Source organism: Bactrocera dorsalis, chromosome 4, assembly GCF_023373825.1.
Source record: "Bactrocera dorsalis isolate Fly_Bdor chromosome 4, ASM2337382v1, whole genome shotgun sequence".
Lineage (NCBI taxonomy): Eukaryota > Metazoa > Arthropoda > Insecta > Diptera > Tephritidae > Bactrocera > Bactrocera dorsalis.
In genome coordinates this window covers 19,474,095-19,487,602 of record NC_064306.1, presented here as the reverse complement: position 1 = coordinate 19,487,602, position 13,508 = coordinate 19,474,095, and the positions used below count along the sequence as shown (strand labels likewise).

Below are 13,508 nucleotides of genomic sequence, written 5' to 3'. Positions count from 1 at the left end.
GAAATTAAAGGATAATCCATCTCCTATATTGATATGTGTGTATGTCAAAAATACGTTGAATCGGACCAATACTTCCCGTATCCCTATACACTTAATATATAGATTTTCGAACTTGGGGAGCTTTGTATCACATACATATATCGTTATCCCAATGAAAAAAGAGAGAGTGTTTTATTCATAACAGTGTACCTTTGTGCCTAAAATAGATAAATTTCAGTAAAAACTTGGTTTTGCCTCTATACACATAACTAATATCAGGATTTTCGAACATCCGGCTGACTTTACTCTATATATGATTGGTTTTACACCCAAAAGTATTTCTCTGATTTTGATTCTTGCAATTTGCAAGATATAAAATGCACCCGAACTTAACCCCTCCTTAGTTGTGTATTGTTTACAAGTAAAAAAACTCTCAACTAAGCAGAAAAAATCATCGTAAACACATATACATATATGATTTCAAAAAGCTGAGATTTTCAGAAAAATAGACCGAAGCGTTAGTGAAAGTCGATTGGTCTTGATTATAATATTGTATCAAAATATGTACATATATCAAGTTAAGAAAACGTCATTGAAAGCAGAGAACATATCAAGAAACAAAACAAAAAGACACTTCGGAAAACGGCGTAACTGTGTAATGACTAGTCCAATTTTGAAATTAAGATTTTGTTAATTTTGTGAATTTTAAACCAGTACAAAAAAATACACTATTTCGTAATGTAACTAAATCATTAAAATAAATTTGAGGTTTTATTTCCAAAAACTTCTGTTTAATGTTGTATTTCTTTCAATTTAAAAAAAAAAGTTTACAAAATTTAATCATTCTATGAGGTTAAATATCTTTGGGATTTTTTGCCTAACTTTCTGGAAACTCTACTGAATTATCCTAAGCATTACTTGAATATTTGAAATAATTATTTAGTTAAATAATTTCTCTGACTTTGCCGAAATTAAGTGAACCCATATATTACTATTTTTAAAAAATATGAGGGCCCAATGCTAGTTTCAACTTTTCATATCATTATATTTAAACACATACTACTGCTACATAATTTTCTATTTTTAACAAACAGATTTTTAAAAATTTTAGATGATATAGAAATGTTTTATGAAATTTATAATTACTTACATTCTGACGAGCTGACCAAGAATTGCATAAAAGGGAAGCGTCTTCTAAAATACGGGTCTGAAAATATGTACAAGCAATATTGATAATATTATATAGTTGTAAATGTATGACAAATATATGATGATATGTGAATTTTTTTGTATTAATTAAAAATACCTCACTTACCTATATAAGCATGTACACGAAACCATAAACAAAATACATGTACATGGCTTCAAGAAGAGTGCTAAAAGCCGTGTAATAAATTTAGTTGGGGGAAGTTAAGGTACCAAATAAAATACAACCGTGTAACCAAGATAATAATTCAATTATCGCAGGATTGATAAATGCGTTACTAAATATTATATTTTAGAATTTCCTTTTCCTGCGAAAGGTAATTAAAACAAGTAAGGAAGAGCTAAGTTCGGGTGTCACCGAACATTTTATACTCTCGCATGATAAAGTGATAATCGAGATTTCATTATCCGTCATTTACATATTTTTTTATTTTGCTGTAAAATTAATTAGAATTAAATTCTGAGAGATTTACCGATATTTTCGGTGAAAAATTAGGTTAGGTTATGTTAGGCACTGAGTTCTTCGTGTTCGATATCAGGGACCTTGAAAAGTTATAGTCCGATCACGACAATTTTTCCAAGCGTGGCATGCTCGATATATGAAAAATATGTCACAAAGCTCCCCACGCGTTTCTCACAATAATGCAGGAATTTTTCCTTCATTATTATTGTTAGTTTATACAAAGAATTATTTTTCACTTATTAGTTTAATATGCTTTAAAAGCGTGTTTCTTAGTTTTTTTAAACTATGTATATTTATTTTTATTATTATTAATTTTTTAGTTTGATGTGAGAAACCCCAATATTTGTTAAAATATGAATTATGACATGTAGTATTGGTTAAGTAAATCGATACTTAGGCAGCATTTAATATATACTCGTAACCTTTCATTGACTAATTGTTACATTATTTGCGACCAAGTTCTATTGACGACTTTACGAGTTATTACTTCTTAATCGAATCATTTCTTCTAAAGCTTCACTGTTACATGGGGTTTTACCTGTGAACTTTGAACAGTCCAGTTCTTCAATTCGAATACAGTCCAAAGACAACGACTAAGTGCTACATAAGCATGTCCAGCAGCAAACAGTCGAGAACCCAGATAAATTACTGCATGTTCTACTGTACAACTTTGCATCTTATGAACGGTCGACGCCAGAGAACGGCATCGGCTGAATGAAAAACATTCGTACGCACTCAACAGCCGAATAATCACACTGTTCTGATCAGCCGATCCAACATGCATGCGCTCACATTTTCGTTGTTGATTTTAAATTCACTCGGGTGTGTGCGATTTTTTGTTTCACTCCGAGTTTGTTCGGCTCGTGTTCAATATAATGATTTCGGACGCTTGCTCAATCGGTTCAACAATCATTGTTTTGAACAAGAACAACACTCAACTCGCAAAAATCAACTCGTATGATTTTACTCATGCGCGCAGCAAGCGGCACTTTTTCTGCACAGATGAAACGTGAGAAGAACGAAAACAAAAACAAGCTACAACAACAAGCTGCAGTTCGTGGAACGCATGGGGCTTGCATAGAAATTGTTACTGTACATGCACGCTCACATCGTGTCGTCTTGTCGCTAATAGTTTACTCATAATCAATCAACTCAAATTGAACCGAACACATGCTCATTTTTTTGAACGCTGACTTTTGTTCAGTGAGTTGAATTGAGTGAGAAATTTTGAACCGAAGACTCAAGATCCTCGGAATGATGTGTACGGCAAAATTAGTTGATTTTTACTCATCACTCTGGTTTTTTCAGTGAGTTAGGTTGAATGAAAAAGTTCGCGTATGAGTAAATCAAGAAAATAGTGATTTTTGCAGTTCTCTGGTCGACGCCCAAATCAATATGCTATTTAAATGTCACTAAAACTAGTTTTATATAGATGTTGCCTACTTTTAAGCGCATTTTTTTGGTGAGCTGCTTAAACTTACTACCGCCTTCCTGCTGTGTCGCTCAAATATTCTACGTTACAGTACCACTTAAAAAAGTTACAAACATACATACATACATACATACCTATAAGTGAAGCTAATAAAAGCGTATTAAAAAAGAAAATATTGCTTGAAAAATCCATAAAGTATTTGAAGAGTAAACATTTTTTTGAAGATTAATGTTCATAAATTATTCTGTTTCTTTAAAGATATTAAATGTAATCAAACTTTAAAACTCGAAAATAATTTAGGTAAGCGATTTTGATATTTCTTCCCGCTATGTTAGCGGTTTTACTAAAATGTACAAAAAATGGAGACAGATAATTAATTGTCTGTGGTAATAGAACTACTATTATTATTTAAGCACCGTTTTCATTAACATGAAACGTTTTTATATAAGTTCTTTAAAACACAAATCTAAAGCAATAACTAAATATAGTACATACATATGTAGACATTCAATTTTACATCTAATAACTATCTAATGATACAAGTGAGTTGAATGGAATCGGTATAAAAAATTCAAATTTGGACCACCTCTCTCTGTACATCTTATATAACGGCTTAAAATTAAAGAAATCGGAATATAACCACAACCTCTTTCATAGAACACAATTCCAAATTCAGCCAGTTTCATTCACTTTACAATAGATAATCTAAGCACTAATGAAGAAATTGAAATATAACTATAAATTATGCCTTTGGTACCTCTATCTCTCAAACTGGTTGAAATTAGACTATTACTTTTCAAGCCCCCCACATGCCAACATATGTAAGTATGTACATGGCTGAACCTACATGCCGAAAGTATCAATAAACCTATAAATTATCTTTAAAATATGAAAAACCTTAATATTAAATGAAAGTAAATTCTTGGATATACCAAAAATGTAATCGGTCTATGAATGCACCAGTCCTAATTGTAGTTTATAGGTATAATAGTTTTCGCTATTCTAGTTGACTTTATACCGAACAACCATAACACGCCTTGCAGAAATTGTCGCCCCTTTTCATCATATTTATATTAAATTTCATCTCTTTTTCTATTTTATATAAAGGTAACTGTACAGAATTTGTTTTAAAAAGTGAAAATAAATAACTAAAATTATTAGTAAAAAAAATAACAACTCTAAACTATGGAAATGCAAAAATCTAAACACCAGTTCAATTATAGGAGCACGATATGATACATACATATGTTTGTATATACAATACAAGAAATAAAAGGTTTTTGGTTATGGCAATACGACGAAATATTAACTGTCTTCGATTTGTTAAGCGTTGAGGAGAAAGGAATCGAAAAACTCTATCCGCTGCTGCAACAAACGGGAAGAAATTGTGGTGCAACCCTGCAATATGTCATTTGACGCATGACCAATGATGTATGAAAAGAAATTTTTATACCGGGTTTGGAAACGTTGCAGTAACTCTTTATTTACTTTTCTCTAAATTACCATACTATAATTTATTTTAAGTCTTAAGTTTCAAAAATACAAAAAAAAAATAGAAATTTGTATTTTGTATGCCATTTAAACCATTCACAATAATAAAACAGATCTACAAGGTGCTTTCCAAAGTAAAATGGACTTAAAAAAAAACAGAACAAATGTTTTTTTCTGCAAAATCAATTTATTTTATTCAAAATAGTCTCCTTCAGCTTCAATACAGCTTTTTGCAGGGTCCAAAAGCATGTCGAACGAGTGTTTTAGCTCGTTGGCCGGTAGGGCCGACAGTATGCCGGTGCAAACCTTTTGAATGGCCTCTACGTCGGCATAACGCTTTTCTTTCATGGGCAAATGCATTTTTGCGAAAAGGAAGAAGTCGCACGGTACCATATCAGGTGAATACGAGGAGTGGTTAATGGTTAAAAAGTGATTTTTGGTCAAATAATTTGTCACAAGCGTCGAATCGAATATTGGACCTTGTAAATATGCAAAACGAAACTGAGTAGCTCTGAAGATTGCGGCTATACCACTTTAATGAGGTATCCGCGTACTCTTGCACAAACTCAAATTCAAATTTTCTGCTATATTAGTTTTTGCTGCTGGATATATTTGTAGTATAGTCTTACTTAACATAACGGTATGTACAATTAGTCCAAAAATTACACGTAAATACTGTTGGTTTCAACTTTGGCATAGCTAAACCGAAATAAGTATATTTTCACTGAAAATGCAAAATAACGCAAGAACAGAAGAACGATCCTAGTTGGTTTTGTTCAAAATGAACTCAGAACAAGAAAGAAAGGGCTAAATTCGGGTGCCGCCGAACATTTTATACTCTTGCAACTTACAGAATCAACGCCAGGGAAATACTTGAAAATGTAAAACCTCAACCAGAGTATCGGAACCCAAGCAATTTTATATATACATATTCTCTATATAACTCATACACTGACCGACAAATTCGGCATACGATTTGTAAGAAAAACGAAAGGAAATAGTTAAATGGGGGGTAAAGAATGTTCTGTAATTTTCATTGAGGTAACTTAAATATTGGCCGTTATAACAACCATAAAGTCACTTGTAAATTCGAAAATTTTTATATTGCGTTTATGGAGGCTCAGGGAAGTTTAGACCCGATTCAAACAAGTTTTAATACACATAACTACTATTGTCAGGAAAGGTTTCAGCCAAAGCTTCAATTGTATATCTCACACATTGACCGATATTTTCGGTCAAAAAATAACTATAGATACTGGAGCTCACATATTCGGTATCTAGGTTCATAAGCAATTTTTTTTGGATTTGGACAAATTTTAATCATAAGATGGCATTCCTTTAAAGTAGGAATTTTAAGTGCAGAGTTTTAGCCCGTTTTATCAATCGCTTCCTGATTTGAGTGAATGAAATGGAATTTAAAGTTATGTTGTATGAGAAGTAGGCGTGGTTGTGAACCGATTTCGCAAATTTTCACGCCATGACATAGATATATAATTAAAATGCAAGGTACTAAGTTTAGTCGAAATCAGTCTGACAGGTCCAGAGATATGTATGTGTTTTTACCAAAAAGTGGGTGGTACAACGCCCATCGTCCATCGTACAAATCAGAGAGCTGCAACGATCACAATTTTTTCAATCATACCCTATCATTGACTCAGATTTTTTGTGACGGAAAACTTTGCTTCAACAAAAATGAATGATCAGTTCCAATCACTGTCGCTTGTTTCGTCATGATTTTTCTCGATCGAAAGCCTTGTGTGAGCAGCAAAGAATGTTCGTGAATGTTGCTTGCATTCCGATCGATCACAATCATACCGTTTGGTCATACCGGGTGGTTCCTGCCAGCAGCGCAGTCGCTGAGCGTTCTTTTTCTTCAGCTGGAAATATTATAACTGAAAAAAGAAATAGGCTCGGACTATGTTCAGTTGAAAGCTTATTTTTTTTTTTAATTAATTTTATAAAAGTTTTAGCGATTAAGATTGAAACCAGAAAATAAACCTTTTTTTAATTTTAAGTTTTTGTGGATCTCAATGAAGAAGTGATTAAAATTAGAAATTTGTGTTTCCTAAGCTTTACCTTTGTTTATTAATTTTAAGCATTAATTGAATTTTAGTTTTAGGCGTTAAAAATGAAGAAATATATGCAGTAATGTTTTGGTTAATTTTATGCATCGCAACTTGTTTCCGTTAAAACACACAAATATGTACATACAAATTATGCACATACATATATAGATATTCGCAGGGCAATTCTCGATCTGATTGGTTCAATCACAATCAATTCAAACGCACAGTTGATCGATGTCTGAGTTTTCGTGCATCGTTGGACTTGATCGTCTTTTTCTGTACAATCATTTTCAATCATCATACCGGAACAAACCAAACAGTTTCAATCAGTAATCAGAGCAATCAAATCAACTGATCGAACTCCTTCGTTTTGAGCACGAAACTCGATCGAACGATTTTGTAGCGAACCGCTGTGCTGAGTTTGACCGTTTTGAGCGTGGCTGATCAAACCGGATCGATCATGTTCAATGCAGGTCTCTGGTACAAATGTATCTCCTAAACTTCAAAAGCAACAACAATCAAATTTTCTGAGCGCAAATAAATCAATAACCAACAATGCCAGAGACATTAAATTTTACCTCATCCATATGTATGAGAGGGCTTTATGCGAGCCGCTGTGAAAATAGGACATGCAACCGCCTACTTTTTGGTGAAATCTGATATCTCGGGTCCCGCCCGACCGGTTTCGACAAAATTTAGTTCGTGATATTATTCATACATCCCTATTGCAAATCCTAAAATAGATAGAATCGGGCGACAACTTGACCTAGCCCCCATATAACTAATATCCGAATTGTCGAACATTCGGCTGTCTTTACTTCAAATGATTGGTGTTTATACGTGGGGGACTTTATGAAACCTACACAATTTTTAGTATGTGGCAAGTGTAATGTGGTATTAGCAAAAATAGATAAAATCAGGTCAATACTACCACAACTCCCACACAGAGCCAAAAACTTCACCTATAATTAATAACATTGACTTCTAAACAGCTTTTCGGGCGGGGAGAGCTAGGTGGGGAAAAATTGAAGAAAATTTTACTAGGAAGTCTTCTTATTTTTATCTTAAATTTCTTCTAAAATCTCTTGAAAAGGAAACCGACTAAAAATAAAATGATAAATTCTTATTTAATAACTCGTTTTTGAAGAAGAAATCTACTTGTTTTTATGAGAAAACTATTAAAGAGCAAATCAATAAGGACATCCACTAATTTTTACTATAACCAATTAAATTGATTAAAAAGAAAAACCTTTTATTTTTAAAAGAGTTTCTATTAATTTAAAATTTGCTTTTAACGTCTCAAATGCGTACATACATATGTACGAGGTCTGTTCAAAAAGTATAGCGAATTTTGTGTTTTTTCAAAAATTATTTATTTATTCATGAATATCTATTTTGTCTCCTTCAAAGTAATCCCAAAGAGATATTATACACTTGTGTACAAAAATCATTTTTTTTATCTTCTTCAGCTCCTCCTTCGATGCCGTCTTTATTTCGTCAAGAGGAGCGTAACGTCATCCTTTCATGGGCCTCTTCAGTTTAGGGAAGAAGAAAAAGTCACAGGGGGCCAGATCTGGGGAATACGGTGGCTGCGGCATCATTAGAGTGTTGTTTTTGGCCAAAAAGTCGCGCACAAGCAACGATGTGTGAGCAGGGGCGTTATCGTGGTGCAATTTTTTTGATAGGTAAAATTCGACCAAATCCGATCCAAAACACGTGCAAGCAAAGCAGCTGTCAACAGTTAAATGAACATTCAAAATGGCTGAGCTTGTCGGCATAAGTGAGAGACATGAGTACAAACGAACAAAAAAGGTAAGATGATTTTTTTATTTTTAAGTTATCAATTCAGTTTATAGAGCGGTATGCACAACACAAGTAATCGTTTAAGAAAAAACTTTAATTTTGCTCTAAAAGCCAAATTTGAAGTAATTTTAATTTGAAAGTTAGTGTGTGGATTCTGTTTTCAAGGGTATTCCATTTATTTGTGACCAGGAGACACAAACTGCAAACACCGAAGTCTTAGATTGGCTGAAAAAAATATCTAGTGATTTGTCTTCCGTCAAATCGGGAGAATGTAGTATGCTACCTTGTTCGCCTCAAACGAAGAATTTCAATCTACGCGAGCTTTTAAAAACGTCAGTAAAGGGACAAATTGCTTTAAGTTATCAAGAAAGGCATGGCTACTTGGACAGTAGAAATCAAAAAAATGTAACACATTGCATCGTTGACAACTATATTGGTTTAGGACGCAAAATGCAATACTCAGATATGAAGCAATGGGTGAATGAAATTGTTGCGGTATTTCCTGAAGAAAAGAAGGTAATTGCACGAATTCGATTACAACTACTAAAAACTTACACCAATTTTTTGTTACTCTTATATACTAGGAATTTTACTTTTTGGAAAGAAAAATGTGAAAAAAGAATCCGAGCGATAAATTGTTCTCGCGTTGGGCTAATGCCATAAAGTTAGAAAATAAAGCCAATTCTGTTACTCAGGAAGCTCATGAAGACGCTTTTGACGGTATGCAATACTTTTTACTCCTATTTTATAAAATAATTTGTTGTTTTAACAATATTTAATTTAACTACTTGCACTGCAGATAACGTTTTGGAAAAAAGTTTTAGTTGGCACATAACTGCACACCTTGGGAAAAAGTTAAAAAATTTTGGGTAGATACAGACACGTTTAGAAATAATGATAGAGATCCCTATCGGATTTGCTAGCAGACTGGACGCGCTACAGTGATTTTATCGGTTACGAATTGGTAAGAAAAAAGCACAAAGTATTTATTTTCAAATTAAACATTATTCAATTATAACAGGCAAAATTGAGCAATACGCGATTAAAAAACAGCAATTGCAGCCTCACATCATTACAGTAGGTGAGGACTATACAAGTATATCAGAATTCTTTATATTTTGCGACGGGCTTAAGTGGAAAGGAAAGTGGGGTACACTTTAATGAAATGCGTCGAATGTATTATTAAGTTAAGTTATGTATTCCAAATTGAATATTCCCATAATAGCAAGCAAGTTTGGGTATTTTTAGAACAATACTTTTTTGGGCTTAAGTTTGAACTTTCCTTCAGTTTCAAATTTACTTAGTAAGTTAGATAACTATTTTCTTATTTTCTTTCTTTTCTTTTTAGTTGTTAAAAATGTCCAAATTTGCTTGCTATTTATGTCACAAGCCCCACTTAACTTCATGTTTACTTATAAATCATTTAAAGGAAGATCATGGGCTTCAGTCCATAGCAAAATATGTTTTCGATGAGGAAAATTGCAATCAAATTTTAGTTTCTCAAGAGCCACTTACACAATTACAGTATCGTGATGAATATCCACTTCCTTGTCTTGCAAACTTCATTTAATTTACTTTTAAACTGCACAATCATCCACATTTTTGAGAAAAGACGTTCTTAGTATTCAAAAATCTATAAAAGAACATATTATGGCTCCAATAGTAGAAATGGTTAACCCGTTGATTCAAAATTTTTAAAATAAAGTTCAATATGATGAAATAATGGTAAATTTATCTGAACCATTTAAAAATATGGATTCTGAGTATAAGTTTCCGAGGAAAAACTTTCAAAATTGGACACATTGTTTAAGTTACTAAAGACAGTTTTCTTATTTACGAAATATGCGATTTCTTAATAAGCGAAAATAATATTAGTATTGTAGCGAAAAGTCATATTGTCTAAATTTTTCTGAAAAATTTCAATCATATGTGATTGGCAGTGAAAAACATAATTACACTCTCATCAAATTTAATTCTTTAGATGGTCCGCCAATAGATTTTTATGTTTTAAATAATGGTCTTAAAGTTATAAGAGCCAAAAAATATTGGTAAAAATACCTTTAATTTTCTATTAGAGTTATAAGAATTATAAGTTTTTCAATTATTTATGTTATTAAAATTACAAGGAAATATGTAAAGTCAATTTTAATTATATATACATAAGTATTTAAACTAGCTATAGTTATGCTAATGCTGAATTAATAAAAAAAAAAAAACAGTTAAAAAAAACTCGTGTTTTATTTATTTTCAGAAAGTGTTAATTTCAATTTAGGGGAAAATAATATCAAATTGATAAGATCATCGGCTTGTTAAAATTAAGATGATGTTCCAATAATAATTAAGACTCCCATCTTATCTATGTTAAGGAGAGTTTCTGCTTAGTTTTACAGGTTATCTACTTGATTTTATTAAGAAGTGTTTCCTCTTATTTCTAGGGTTCACCTTCTTAATTATATTGAAAAGGTTTCCACCTTAGTTTTATAGGCTATCTATTACATTTCACTGAAAAGGATTTCATCTAAATTCTACGCGTCATCTCCTAAATTATATTTTATTAAAAAGAGATGTCCAGTAATAATAATATGGGCATATTATTGGAGAGAAACTGAAAAGAAATCTTCTAAATTTTCTTCTAATTTACAGGGCATTTTAGGTGGCCATTTCGCTTTGTGCAACTACTACATATAATGGTTTTTGTTTTTGTATAAGTTATACTATATGGTATATAGCATATCTTTATATATATAAATCTTCTGACCGCGTGTTTGCATTTGAACTGCTCCTAAACGGATGGACCGATTGTGATGAAATTTGGTGTGTATGTTCAAGGAGATTCGGGAATGGTTTAGATTTACAATTTGGTCCACTGGAAAATGTTTTTTAAATTATTTTTTCATTTTTAATCAATTGTTAATTTTGAAATGTTTGACCGATAGATGGCGCCACCATCGCAGTATCCAATATTCAAACCTTAAATTGGCGTAAACGTGCATTAAACAAAACGATGCCAAAGTAAAAGGCGACATCTGTGGATCAAGTTTTTATATTGTGGACAGAGTTGTTCGTTCTTAAGTAATAGATTGGGTGATTCAATACGTCTATGGGTAGCTATAACTGATCCTTGCTGAAAAATAATACAATTGCTAAATATTGGGAATGGTAGAATAGAACTGCAATCAAATACACAATGCAATGAATTAAAACTGGCTCATTTATCATTCGATGAATATGCCATAACCTTGCCAGCCGATTTTTTTGTCTTTCCACGCTTGAGAACAGTTTCTTAATATGCAGTCCACCAGGCTGATAATCGATTGGACTCGATTGATTTCACTGATGCACAGCCAAAATTCAATAGTATTTTTACCCCAAAAACAAATTCTTTCCTAACGTACGAAATGCTTTTTGATTCATTTTTGTTGCTTCATCAAAAATGCGATTATTCTTTAACTAATACTTATAATCTAACTAATAGAAATCATATAGACGGTATTAGTAGTACTACCTATGTATCAGCCACAGTAAAACGTAGGCGAGTCCTCTAGTGTACATATAAAATTGCTTGGATTCCGACCCCCTGATAGACGTTTTGCACTTTAACCGAACTGATTATTCTTTTAATTTCACCAACTCTTCCTAGCTTATGTGATTTACCTATGTATACTAATTAAATTGCCGCAATCGGTTAAAGCCGCTTCGTTGTGACCAAAAAGATACAACGAAGACAATGTACGAGTATAACTTCCTGCTGGTCATGATGGTTGGTGAAGAAAACATTTGTTTACAGTTACAAAAGAGTTTTCAAGAATGCCTTTATTTAGTCGGTAATTTAATCTTAATATATAAAAAACACGTGTCACGATGTTTGTTTTCGATGGACTCCTAAACGACTGAACCGATTTTAATGAAATTTTCAACACTGTGTGCAGTTTGGTCCAACTTGAAAGATAGGATGGTTTATAACTCTCCTTATAGTCGCATTATTTATTTATTGCAAATTATTTGTTTATTATTAGCAAAGAGCTATCCACCAGTTGGTGGCGCTAAGTGCGGTATTGAGTGCGGTATGTTACAGTAGATGGCGCTACAAACATTAAATGAAAATGCGTTGTTTGAAGTTTATATTATTTGTGGTAAAGTTATACGAGTCTATGACTTCCAAAAAAAAAATAAAAATTGGGCGGGGCGAAGTTCGCCGGGTCAGCTAGTATGTAATAAATTATTTCTTTAACGTCGGCATATAATAGATTGATTAATTGAATATTACTAATATTACTAATATTATTAATATTATTAATATTATTTAAATATATAAATCGTAAATGGACTTTAAAATAATTGAGTTTTGCTAACCTCTGCGTCGCAAAAGATAAACAAACCATTTTGAAATCCTCTATCAATGACAATGTACATGTAAAAATTAAATAATTACATACATTTTAACCTATACAATTTCTGTTTCGAACATGAGACTAATAATATCTGAATTTATGATATATACTTAATTGTTTTATCGGTTTCAGTTCTGATTCCGAAAACTACCAGATTACCTATTCTATTTCTAATCTTTTTAAATAACTTTCTGGTAAGGTTTAACCAATTTTCAAAAATTCTTGATTTTAAAAGTTGAAGGTGAACTAGTAAATAATATAATTTTATGGAAACGCTAGGCATGAATTCTTTTGGAAACTGAGGGGTAATAAAACTATTTTAATGCGATAGGAAACATTTCTCCACCAAATGGGGAAACACAATTGCGAATACGTCAGAGGACATGTTGAACGCCAGGGTGCAACGCAAGTGTTGACAATTTTTTAAATAACCGGAATAGTAAGTTGTGATAGTTTTATTATTACTTATATTTAAAAAAAGTGAAAAAAATTAAAATACTTTATTATTCCTAACACATTTGACAATCAAAGAAGCGTACCGCTTTTATTATTTATTAAATACCTCAAAGATTGAGAAACAAATTGTCCTATGCAACATGTTGCAAGAACAGAATTTAGTTAATTTAATAAAATTATCGTGGACCTTAACTACACAATAGTTATTAAGATACAGTTAT

The 13,508-nt window shown here is 32.1% G+C and overlaps 1 protein-coding gene across 5 annotated transcripts in view; it reads right to left on the bottom strand.

Annotated features, from left to right (window-relative positions):
- The window catches only part of LOC105232894 (inhibitory POU protein), a 109,080-nt gene that overhangs the window by 93,252 nt on the left and 2,320 nt on the right, over positions 1 to 13,508 (bottom strand). For all 5 annotated transcript variants that reach the window (XM_049454660.1, XM_049454659.1, XM_029553243.2 and 2 more), the window contains exon 2: positions 1,130 to 1,186. In XM_049454660.1, the coding sequence (XP_049310617.1) occupies positions 1,130 to 1,186 (57 nt within the window). The remainder of the gene's footprint in view (positions 1 to 1,129; positions 1,187 to 13,508) is intronic.